The sequence below is a fragment of the Staurois parvus genome, unplaced genomic scaffold (assembly GCF_062004578.1).
Source record: "Staurois parvus isolate SC_StPar_1 unplaced genomic scaffold, SC_StPar_1.0 ptg001079l, whole genome shotgun sequence".
Taxonomy (NCBI): domain Eukaryota; kingdom Metazoa; phylum Chordata; class Amphibia; order Anura; family Ranidae; genus Staurois; species Staurois parvus.
The window spans coordinates 446,240-458,978 of NW_028318875.1; the positions used below are offsets into that span (position 1 = coordinate 446,240).

At 44.4% G+C, this 12,739-nt stretch overlaps 1 protein-coding gene across 1 annotated transcript; it reads left to right on the forward strand.

Moving 5' to 3' along the window:
• Window positions 1-3,194: 3,194 nt before the first annotated feature.
• Window positions 3,195-12,507, forward strand: LOC149440486 (uncharacterized). Its single transcript, XM_089658514.1, has 6 exons — window positions 3,195-3,390; window positions 4,702-4,835; window positions 4,952-5,253; window positions 5,343-5,567; window positions 5,696-5,837; window positions 9,448-12,507. The coding sequence occupies exons 2-6, from the start codon at window positions 4,802-4,804 to the stop codon at window positions 12,015-12,017; spliced, it is 3,273 nt and encodes a 1,090-aa protein (XP_089514640.1). The 5' UTR covers window positions 3,195-3,390; window positions 4,702-4,801; the 3' UTR covers window positions 12,018-12,507.
• The last annotated feature ends 232 nt before the right edge of the window (window positions 12,508-12,739 follow it).

Here is a 12,739-nt window from a genome sequence, read left to right on the forward strand (position 1 = left end):
TCTATTCCTCAATATAACGTCATGTTCCCAACAAATGAGGAGATACTGGACACCATATGAAAGGTCCATCTTCATTCCTCAATATAACATCATGTTCCCAACAAATGAGGAGGAGATACTGGACACCATATGAAAGGTCCACCTCCATTCCTCAACATAACGTCATGTTCCCAACGAAGGAGGAGGAGATACTGTACACCGTATGAAAGGTCCATCTCCATTTCTCAATATAACGTCATGTTCCCCACAAATGAGGAGGAGATACTGGACACCATATGAGAGGTCCATCTCCATTCCTCAATATAACGTCACGTTCCCAACAAATGAGGAGATACTGGACACCATATGAAAGGTCCATCTCCATTCCTCAATATAACGTCATGGTCCCAACAAATAAGGAGATACTGGGCACTTCTACCCCATTCCAGCCTACCGGGCACTTCTACCCCATTCCGGCCTACCGGGCACTTCTACCCCCTTCCTGCCTACCGGGCACTATCACCCCCTTCCTGCCCAGGCCAATTTGCAGCTTTCGGCGCTATCACACTTTGAATGACAATTGCGTGGTTATGCAACACTGTACCCATATTAATTTTTTTCCATTTTTTTTAGACAGATAAAACTTTTTTTGGTGGTATTTATCCACCGCTGGGATTTTTTTTTTTTTGCTATATAAATGAAAAAGTCCAAACAGTTTGAAAAAAAAAAGTGTTTTTCTTATTAAACTTTGCAAATAAATAATCTTTCTTTATCAATTTTGGCCAAAATGTATTCATCTATCTTTTTAGTAAAAAAAATATTTTATATTTTTATTTTATTTTTTTATATTATTATTTATGTTTTCTTTTAACATACTGTCACCCTAGCAGTACAGTGTCACCATGGTGACACTGTACTACTTGTGTGGGGTGATGAAGTTTTTTTTTTTTACACTGATTGCTTTTACAGCCATAAAGGCTGTAAGAGGAATCATTTCTCCTCTCTGGCTGCATTCCTGTAGCCATTGAAAAATACTGTGAGAGCTGTGATTGGTCACAGCTTGTCACATGGTACAAGGCTGTTTTGAATGGCCCTGTACTATGTGACCTCTGTGATCATTCACAAATGTCACACGTAGTAAGTAATGATGTCAGAAGTGACATCTTGCTTACTACTGTTCATGTGATCACTGATTGGCCAATCAGTGATCACATGATCAGGACCTACAACAGAGGTTCCGTACAGCGATTAGTGTCCGGAGGACACAGAGGGCACCGGATCGTGGTGCGGCACTCTCCCAGGCAGTGAATGCAGAGGGACGTTTATAAACATCCAACTGCTCCTGCACTGCTCCCGTCCGGCCGTTTATGTACATGGGCCAAACGGGAAGTGGTTAAGCTTTGACCAGAAAATCTGGAAGCTGATTGGCTACCATGCACAGCTGCACCATTTTGCATTCTCCAGTCTTAGTAAATCTTCCCCTATATGTCTTTCTTGAAGGAAAGTTTTCACGGCCTTTGCCCTATGGCAAGATGCATTCTCATCCTGAAAAAAGGATGTCATCGTCTCCAAACATCCTTTCCATTGATGGAATAAGAAACGTGTCCAAAATCTCAATAGAAACTGAATTATTACGCATTATTGAAGATTTAACGACCATCCTCTCCCCCGTACCTTTCCCTGACCTACAACCCCAGATCATCAATGAAGGTGGAAATTTGCATGTTTTCTCCAGGTCATTTTTATATAAATTTCATTGGAACAGCACCAAACAAAAGTTTGAACCTCATCCCCCTGCCCAATGCAGATTCGTGAGTCATCACGGACTATCACTTCCAGTCATCCACAGTCCATGATGGCTTTTCTTTAACCCATGGTCACCTTGTTTTTCTATTTTTAGGTGTTAATGATGGAGGTTGTTTGGCTTTTCTGTATGTCCATCCCATTTCCGATGTCGCTTACAGACGTTGACTCCCGTTTCTGCCCATTGGCTCCTCATTTGTTTTGTTGTGCATTTTCTGTTTTCGAGGCATATTGCTTGAAGCTTTCGATCTTGATGCTTTTATGTCTTCCTTGGTCTACCAGTAGGCTTCCCTTTTTACAACCTTCCCATTTGATTTGTACTTGGTCCAGATTTTGGACACAGCTGACTGGAACATCCAACATCCCGTGATGGCTTACCATCTTGAAGAAGTTTTAGAATCCTCTCCTTTTGTTTCAAGTGATCTCTCTGGTGTTGGAGGCATGATCCATGTCAATCAGCTTGGGGCAACAACTCACCAAGGGGTGCAAGCACTCTTAATAACTGCAGACTAATTAGCAGATGGAATCTGATGCAGATGTTTGTTTTAAACTGCAAAGTCCACGGTGATTCCAGGCAAAAATTCGACCCTCATCACCCTGACCGATGCAGATTCGTGATCCATCACGGACTATCACTTTCCTCCAGTCATCCACAGTCCATGATGGCTTTTCTTTAGCCCACGGTCGCCTTGTTTTTCTATGTTTAGGTGTTAATGATGGTGGTCATTTGGCTTTTCTGTATGTCCATCCCATTTCCGATGTCGCTCACAGACATTGACTCCCGTTTCTGCCCATTGGTTCCTCATATGTTTCGTTGTGCATTTTCTGTTTTCAAGGCATGTGAAGTTTTCTATCTTGACGCTTTAATGTCTTCCTTGGTCTACCAGTAGGCTTCCCTTTTTACAACCTTCCCATTTGCTTTGTACTTGGTCCAGATTTTGGACATAGCTGACTGGGAACATCCAACATCTTCTGCAACATCCCGTGATGGCTTACCATCTTGAAGAAGTTTTAGAATCCTCTCCGTTGTTTCAAGTGGCATCTCTGGTGTTGGAGCCATGATTCATGTCCATCAGCTTGGGGCAACATCTCACCAAGGGGTGCAAGCACTATTATTAACTGCAGACTAATTAGCAGATGGAATCTGATGCAGATGTTTGTTTTAGAACTGCAAAGTCCATGGTGATTCCAGAATATGTTCCTCAGAATTGAGGGACCCCATGTTTCTTTCCTCTGCTAGATCTGCAAAAATGGTTGTAATTGACTACAGTTTTCTTTTTCTTTTTTTAAGCTTTTCTTAAAGCCAAAAGGTTGGAATGTGAAATGAAAATAGTTTGGAGGCGCGTCTGCAGATTTGAATGAAGTATAATGTGTGTGTGTCCTAATGTATGAAATCGAACCGAAGAGTGCAGTTATTGAAATCACCACAAGATGATAATACCACTAAGCTTGAGTGGACCACTAAGACAGGAAGTGGTGTCATGTAGGAACAGGAAGTGATGTAAGACAAAGACAGGCGCTATATAAGGGACAGACAGGAAGTTGCGGGTGAGAGGTGAATCAGGAGAAAGTAGAGAGGAGACATTGCTGGAAGTGGCAGCAGAGGAGGTAATAAGATCTGATTTTATATTTATACCCAGTAACCCTCCGATCATGTCCGTCCTCATCCTCCATCATCACAGTGACGTCTTTTATGGTTTATAGACCAGATACATCCTAAATATAGAACCATTTATCCACCGTCCATCCAGAGCCTCTGGTTTATAGACCGGATACGTCCTAAATATAGAACCATTTATCCAACCGTCCATCCAGATCCTCTGGTTTATAGACCGGATACGTCCTAAATATAGAACCATTTATCCAACCGTTCATCCAGAGCCTCTGGTTTATAGACCGGATACGTCCTAAATATAGAACCATTTATCCAACCGTCCATCCAGAGCCTCTAGTTTATAGACCGGATACGTCCTAAATATAGAACCATTTATCCAACCGTCCATCCAGAGCCTCTGGTTTATAGACCTGATACGTCCTAAATATAGAACCATTTATCCAACCGTCCATCCAGAGCCTCTGGTTTATAGACCGGATACATCCTAAATATAGAACCATTTATCCAAATCACATCACCACATAGATAAGGACCACCATCAAGTGAATGAAAGGATATTACGGAAATTCTAGATGAAAGCTCTGCACGCTGCTATATGCTCTTACATATTTTTATATTTCGGGAATTTTGGAATTCTTGTAATACATATCCAAGCCGACCAACTGCATCAAAGTCTTCCCCCCTCTGGCCAGTCCCAACTCTGCTCATAATGCAAATACAGATCTGCTTATAGCATACTTTATGGGACATATAGTGCCAATATGGGGCAGATGGACACAGTTGGAGGGCATTAAACCTGACGAGGTAGGTGATGAGGATTCTGGGAGGTCACATGATATCACTCTTATCTCTTAATAAACCACAGACCTGACCGGAGAGGTGAGGAGGATTCTGGGAGGTCACATGACATCACTCTCTTCTCTATTAATAAAGCACAGACCTGACCGGAGAGGTGAGGAGGATTCTGGAAGGTCACATGACAACACTCTTATCTCTATTAATAAACCACAGACCTGACCAGAGAGGTGGGGAGGATTCTGGGAGGTCACATGACATCACTTTCATCTCTATTAATAAAACACAGACCTGACCGGAGAGGTGAGGAGGATTCTGGGAGGTCACATGACATCACTTTCATCTCTATTAATAAAACACAGACCTGACCGGAGAGGTGAGGAGGATTCTGAAAAGTTCAAGTGATTTCACATGATTACAAAAAAAACCTCTATTAATAAAAGACAAAACCTGACTCGAGATGGGAAGGATACTGGGAAAATACTTAGTGATAGTTTAATTGTATACAGGATTAATGAAGTAGTGAAGAGGACATCTGACCAGTTGAAAACCAGCTGCCAATCCCATGATCCATCTTCAGAAGGACACAAGGATTTCTACAAGGACGTCATGATGGACAATCAGCCGCCCCTCACATCACCGGGTAAGAGGAGACTTTATTGGAAAGGAGAGAGCAGTACGGAGGGTCCACCTAGATCCCCCATCATCTGATAAACACATAGAAACAATGGATTCAGTCAGTGTGTGTGTTTCCTACAGATGGATCCAGTCATGGGAACCCACCAGAGAGATGTCCCCGTCCTCTGTATTCCCGGGATTCCACACAGGAAGATCACACCATCCCTCACCATCATCAGGTAGATGGATCCAGTCATAGGAACCCACCAGAGAGATGTCCCCGTCCTCTGTATTCCCGGGATTCCATGCAGGAAGGTCACACCATCCCCCACCATCACCCGGTAGATGGATCCAGTCATGGGAACCCACCAGAGAGATGGCCCCATCCTCTGTATTCCTGGGTTTCCACACAGGAAGATCACACCATCCCTCACCATCATCAGGTAGATGAGGAACAATCACTGATAGTTTTATTAGGATCTGTACATTATCTGCATTGTTACCATTTATGTAATTTTTATTATATATTCAGAGAGGAAACCTGAGAGATTTTAAAGTTGAGGTTAAAGAAGAGATAAAAGAGGAGGATGAGGATGGGGTGATGGAGGAGTCAGAGTTTCCAGAAGGACACAAAGATCTGTACCAGGACACCATGGAGGAGTCATCCAGCTACAGGAACCCACCAGTGAGATGTCCCCATCCTCTGTATTCCCGGGATTCCACACAGGAAGATCACACCATCCCTCACCATCATCAGGTAGCTGGGTTTGGAGCATCTACAACTTAAAAATTATTCCAAAATGTATGAGATGATCATCTCTGAGGTCTCGGGTGTCAGTGATTTATGTATTGAGGATGGTCCTTGTTATCATTTTGTGGTTTTAGGGCGAGGAACTGATTGATATAAAAGCCGAGGTGAAGGAGGAAGAAGAAGAGACGTATGTAATGGGTGATCACCAATGTATGAAGGAGGAAGAGGTTATGGATCCCATTAAAAAGGAGGAATCTTCCCCAGGTATCAGCTCAGGTGAGTAATGAGCAGAAACTTCACATTTTACTTCTGCAAGTTTCAGGCTTCAAAAGTGCTTCAAAACAAAGAGATTTAGGAAACCTTCCAAGTCTCTGGTAAATTGAGACGAGGTCAGGGGCATTTCATGAAATCAGCGGCCCTGTGTGCAAGATCATAAGTTTAGCTCCGTGCTTAGTGGTGTGCTTAGTGCGGCACAGCGAAGCGTGGGCATGGTTCACATTGTGCCAGGGGCATTGCTAGGATTGTAAAAGAGCTTGAGCACACCAAGTAGAAGAGTAATTCCTAGATCTGTCTGCTCCCCCCCCCGTATAACCCCTCCACCCCCCAAAGGTCAGTCTGTCCCCCCAGTACATCCCCCTCCCCAGGCCAGCCTGTCTCGGTATATATTCCTCCCGCCTTCCCCCAGGTCAGTCTGTTCCCCAGTACATCCTCCCTAGACAGTCTATCATTCAGTATAATCCTCTGATCTCCCCCCTCAACGCCAATCTGTCCCCCAGTAAAATCCCCCCCAGTTCACCCTGTCACCCAATACACCCCCTCTGGGTAGCCTGTCCCTCAGTATAAAACTTTCCCCCAAGTCAATCTGTCCCCATCCTAATTATCCCAGGTCAGTCTGTCCCCTAGTACAACTCCCCCCCCCCCCCCCCCGGTCAGTATTTCCCCTAGTACATCCACCAACCCCCCAGGTCAGTCTGTTCCACGGTATAACCTTTCCCCCTTCCTCCCAGGTGAATTTGTCCCTTAGTATAGTCCCCCCTGGTCAGTCTGTTCCCTAGTACATCTTCACCAGGTCAGTCTGTTTCTCAGTATAATCCCCCCCCCTCAGGTCAGTCTGTCCCCTAGTATAATCTTTCCCCCTTCCCTCTAGGTGAATTTGTCCCTTAGTATAATTCCCCCCCCCAGGTCAAGATTAACTTGTGTGACTCTGTCTTCCAATATAATTCTCCCCCCAGGTCAATCTGTCCCAAGTAGATTCCCCCCCAGGTCAGTCTGTTCCCTAGCACATCCCCCCCAGTCTGTCTATCCCCCAGTATATTCCTTCCCCCTCCCCCCATGTCAGTTTTTCCTCCAGTATAATCTGTAGGTACATCTGTTCCCCAGTACTATTCAGTATAATCCCCCAGGTCAGGCCATCCCTCGGTATAATCCTTCACCCCAGGTCATTCTGTGCCCCAGTAAAATCCCCCCCCCCATGTCAGTCTTTCCCTGAATATAATCTCCCTTAGCTCAGTCTGTTCCCTAGTACATCCCCCCAGTATAATCTTTCCCCCTTCCCTCCAGGTCAATTTGTCCTTTAGTATAATCCCCCCAGGTCAGTCTGTCTCCCAGTATATTCCCCCCCCCCCCGCAGGTCAATTTGTCCCCAGTAGAATCCCTCCCAGGTCAGTCTGTTCCCTAGTACATCCTCACCAGGTCAGTCTACCTCCCAGTATAATCCCCCTCCCCAGGTCAATATGTCCCCTGGTATGATCTTTCCTCCTTCCCCCCAGGTCAATTTTCCCTTAGTATAATCCTCACCAGGTAAGTTTGTCTCCCAGTATAATTTTCCCCCCCCCCCCAGGTTAATCTGTCCCCAGTAGAATCCCCCCCGGTCAGTCTGTTCCCCCAGTATAATATTTCCCTTTCTGCCTCAGATGAATCTGTCCCCCAGTACATCCCGCCCTGGTCTGTCTGCCCCCCAGTATACTCCTTCCCCCTCCCCCTGGTCTGCTTGCTCCCCCCAGTATATTCCTTCCTTCTTCCCTCAGGTCAGTTTGTCCTCCAGTATAATCTGTAGGTCAATCTGTTCCCCAATACAATCTCTCCCTCTCCCTCCCCCCAGGCTAGTCTGCCCCCCAGTATAATCCCCCCAGCTTAATCGCTCCCCTAGTATAATCCTTCACCCCAGGTCATTCTGTGCCCCATTAAATTCCCCCCCATGTCAGTCTTTCCCCGAATATAATCTCCCTTAAATCAGTCTGTCCCCCAGTATAATCCCCCCCCCAGGTCAGTCTGTCCCCCAGTATAATCCTTCCCCCTCCAGGTCAGTCTCTCCCCTAGTATAATCCTCCCCCCCAGGTCAGTCCCTCCCCTAGCATAATCCTCCCCCCCCAGGTCAGTCTGTCCTCCAATATGATCCTTACCCCCCCCCCCCCCAAGGTTAGTCTGTCCTCCAGTGTAATCCTTACACCCCCCCCCCCCCCCCAGGTCAGTCTGTCCTCCAGTATAAACCTCCCCCCCCCCCAGGTCAGTCTGTCCCCGATTATAATCTCCCTTAGGTCAGTCTGTCCCCCAGTATAATCCTCCCCCCTCCAGGGGTCATTCTGTCCCCCAGTATAATCCCACCAGGTCAGTCAGACCCCTGATGTCTCTTTTTTGAGATGGAGAAAGGGACTGTGGACAGAGTCCTCATTCCCTTTTTCTGCAGCCTCAGCTGCACTACAGATGAATATATAGATGCTCCCTATTCATTCACAAGCTGAAGCATAGTAAACACAGATCACAATGCTTCAGTGATGAATTTATGAATTTTCTTTTCTTTTTAAGTTTTCTTTTCGCTCTCGTAGCGTGTTTTGGAACTCTGACCATCTCCTATAGCATGTTCACTGTCTCTGACTGTGACGGGAGTCACTTTGGGTGGGGGGCCCATGGAACACAGCTCACTTTGGGTGGGGGGCCCATGGAACACAGCTCACTTTGGGTAGGGGGCCCATGGAACACAGCATACTTTGGGTGGGGGGCCCATGGAACACAGCTCACTTTGGAGAGGTGGGGAGACCCCTGTCTCAGCTCCCCATATCCCTCTTATGTGTAAGTCACCCTGTGCCTGTTAGGGGTACAGGGTGATCTGTCCTAATATTGGGGTTGTTAATTGTTTAATGCCATGTGGTTGCATCCCATTGTTCTATTGTGTGTCTTGCTTGGGGGTAAACTATTATGGGATGTATGTGTTTGTGTATTGGCTTGGTGGGGGGTGTCTCCAGCAGCGGTCTGTCTGCTGGTGTGTCTCTTGTTACTAAAGGTAGATTGCCCTGCCCTGTGTCATTATGCAGGGAGGGGGGGTTGTTCCCTTGAATGTATATATCTTGTATCTGTGTTAAAATAAAGTAGTCTGTTTCCTGGTTTACTTCAAGACTGGTGTCGTCTAGTCTTGTATGGTCTGCTGTGGTGTCTGTGGTCGGTGTTCGGTCGGGGAAGCGGTAATCTAACGGAAGTACCCAAATGCAGTCGGGGTCCGGTTCCATTACATTGACCATGAGCTGTCTGGAACTTGGAGAACACTAAATACTATGTGCAGACCCCTGGTGATTTCAGAAGTCAAACTTGAGCCCCTATCCCCCCCTTTACTGCTGTACGTCATATGTACTGTATATCCTCATTCTTTAGGTTTGTTTTCATGTTTTCAGGAAATTAGGTAAAAGCAGGTCCATCACTATAACAATGTCCTCAATGCAGAATTAGTGTCACCTAGTATGGTTTGGGTGTATCACCTGATCCGGTTTATATTCGTTGTTTGCTGTTATGATTGTACCCAATTCAATGCCAGAGCTCTGGGAAAGTGTTGAATGCTAGACATGACGGTGTGTAAAAACAAACATAACGTATAATAATAATTGTATATCTCCAGATTGTACTGCAGAAGATAGCGACATTGCACCATGTTCTCCAAAGGTAACATTTTACTGGTTGGCAACATCAATGGACACTTCTAATCCTGAGGAATCTTCTGATAGATCCCATACTATGACTTCAGATGTCCATCAAAGATCAGTATATCGTTCTAATCTTGAGGAATCTTCTGATAGATCCCATACTGTCACTTCAGATGTCCACCTAAGATCAATATATAGTTCTAATCTTGAGGAATCTTTAGATCAATCCCAAAATATGACTTCAGATGTCCACCTAACACCAATATATCATTCTAATCCCAAGAAATCTTCTGGTAAATCCCATACTATGACTTTAGATGTCCACCTAAGATCAATATACCCTTCTCATCCTGAGGAATCTTCTGCTAGATCCCATACTATGACTTCAGATGTCCATCTAAGATCAATGGATCCTTCTAATCCCAAGGCATCTTCTGATAGATCCCATACTATGACTTCAGATGTCCATCTAACACCAATATATCGTTCTAATCCCAAGGAATATTCTGATAGATCAGATCCTATGACTTCAGATGTTCACCTAAGATCAATATATCGTTCTAATCTTGAGAAATCTAATGATAGATCCCATACTATGACTTCAGATGTCCACCTAAGATCAATATATCGTTCTAATCTTGAGGAATCTTTGGATCAATTCCAAAATATGACTTCAGATGTCCACCTAACACCAATATATCGTTCTAATCCCAAGGAATATTCTGGTAAATCCCATACTATGACTTCAGATGTCCACCTAAAATCAATATGCCCTTCTCATCCTGAGGAATCTTCTGCTAGATCCCATACTAGGACTTCAGATGTCCACCTAACACCAATATATCGTTTTAATTCTGAGGAACCTTCTGATAGATCCCATACTATGACTTCAGATGTCCACCTAGGATCAATGGATCCTTCTAATCCCGAGGAATCTTCTCATAATTCACATACTATGACTTCAGATGTCCATCTAAGATCAATGGATCCTTCTAATCCCGAGGAATCTTCTCATAATTCACATACTATGACTTCAGATGTCCACCTAGGATCAATGGATCCTTCTAATCCCGAGGAATCTTCTCATAATTCACATACTATGACTTCAGATGTCCATCTAAGATCAATGGATCCTTCTAATCCCGAGGAATCTTCTCATAATTCACATACTATGACTTCAGATGTCCATCTAAGATCAATGGATCCTTCTAATCCCGAGGAATCTTCTCATAATTCACATACTATGACTTCAAATGAGCATCTAAGTTCTCACAGTGCTGTCAGATCAAAAGATCCATCCAGTCCTCAGAAATCCTCCCCAAGCCACAAGGGAGGTCACATGGGAGGCAGCTCATTGTCATGTTCGATGTGCGGGAAAGCATACACTTATAAAAAAGCACTTCTTAATCACCAGAAATCTCACAAGACCGAGCGTCCCTACTCATGTTTAGAATGTGGAAAATGTTATGCTAAGAAAGACAGCCTTGTTACACACCTGAGAATTCACACCGGTGAGCGTCCCTTTTGTTGTTCAGAGTGCGGAAAATGTTTTAGGAAAAAACAATTACTACTTGTACACCAGAGAATTCACACTGGTGAGCTTCCCTATACATGCTTGGATTGTGGGAAACGTTTTGCTTGGAAAACAGCCCTTCTTACGCACCAGAGAATTCATACGGGAGAACAACCCTTTTCCTGTTCAGAGTGTGGAAAATGTTTAACTAATAAACACAACCTTGTTGTACACCAGAGAATTCACACTGGTGAGCGTCCCTTTACCTGTTTAGAGTGTGGGAAATGTTTTTATGAAGAAGGAGGCCTTCGATTACATCAGAGAATTCATACAGGCGAGCGTCCCTTTTCCTGTCTAGAGTGCGGGAAATGTTTTTTCGGTAAAGGATCTCTTCATAAGCACCAGAGAGTTCATACGGGCGAGCGTCCCTATTCCTGTTTAGAGTGCGGAAAGTGTTTTTCTGATCATGGATGCTTTCGTAAACACCAGAGAATTCATACAGGGGAGCGTCCCTTTTGCTGTTCAGAGTGCGGAAAATGTTTTTCTGCCCAAGGAAACCTTCGTACACACCAGAGAATTCACACTGCTGAGCGCCCCTATTTGTGTTTGCAGTGTGGAAAAGGTTTTTTCACAAAAGAACATCTTAGCCTACACCAGGGAATTCACTCAGGAGAGTATCCTTATTCATGTTCAGAGTGCGGGAAATCATTCACTCGGAAAGACAACTTTGTTAGGCACCAGAGAAATCACGCAGGTGAGCATCTTTATCCATGTTCAGAGTGCGGGAAATCTTTCACTTGGAAAAGCAACCTTATTAAGCACCAGAAAAGTCACTCAAGTGAGCGTCCTTATTCATGTTCAGAGTGTGGGAAATCTTTCACTCGGAAAGAAATCCTTGTTGAGCACAAGACAATTCATTCAGATGACAGTCCTTTTTCATGTTCAGAGTGCGGGAAATCTTTCACTCGGAAGGAAATCCTTGCTGAGCACCAGAGAGTTCATTCAGGTGAGCATCCTTATTTATGTTCATAGTTCGGGAAATCTTTCACTCGGAAAGGAATCCTTCTTACCAGAAAATTCACTTAGGTTGAGTGTTCTTAATTATGTACAGAGTGTGGGAAATGTTTCGCTGCAAAACGCCCACACATGACAAGACACAGCTCAAAGCACCCTGATAACTTTCAGACGGCGGTGAATGCTTTACAGATCACATAAGTCCAATCGGAGAGAAGACGCCAGCTAACTCTTTTGACCAATGTACGATGGCTTTTATCGGGGGGTAACGGTTTAGTCCATAGAACCACTGGAGGGTAAAAAATTAGTTTATAATGGAGTACAGCCTGGCAAAAGTCATGTTTTTATTTGTAGGTGGAGCTTATTAGTCCAAGTCTTCTGTTGGCTTCTGTTTCTTGGAGACCAAATGGTGGGATAAGCCTCCTACTGCTCTCCTCCCCCAACTTGAAGGTATCACAAGTCCCCTTTATTTTTCTATTGTGTATACTATAAAAATTAAATACATCCTAACCCCAAGGAATCCTGATAAATCCCATACTATGACTTCAGATGTCCATCTAAGATCAATGGATCCTTCTAAACTGGAGGAATCTTCTGATAAATCCCATATTATGACTTCAGATGTCCATTTAAGATCAATGGACCCTTCTAATCCTGAGGCTTCTTCTGATCAATCCCATACTATGACTTCAGATGTCCATCTAAGATCAATGGATCCTTCTAATCCCGAGGCTTCTTCT

Excerpts from the sequence above, each read along its gene's own strand:
- LOC149440486 (XM_089658514.1), top strand. The coding sequence starts at position 4,802 with ATGATGGACAATCAGCCGCCCCTCACATCACCGG. Across the intron at positions 5,254-5,342 it reads CCATCCCTCACCATCATCAG|AGAGGAAACCTGAGAGATTT; the intron begins GTAGATGAGGAA and ends TTATATATTCAG. Across the intron at positions 5,838-9,447 it reads TTCCCCAGGTATCAGCTCAG|ATTGTACTGCAGAAGATAGC; the intron begins GTGAGTAATGAG and ends GTATATCTCCAG.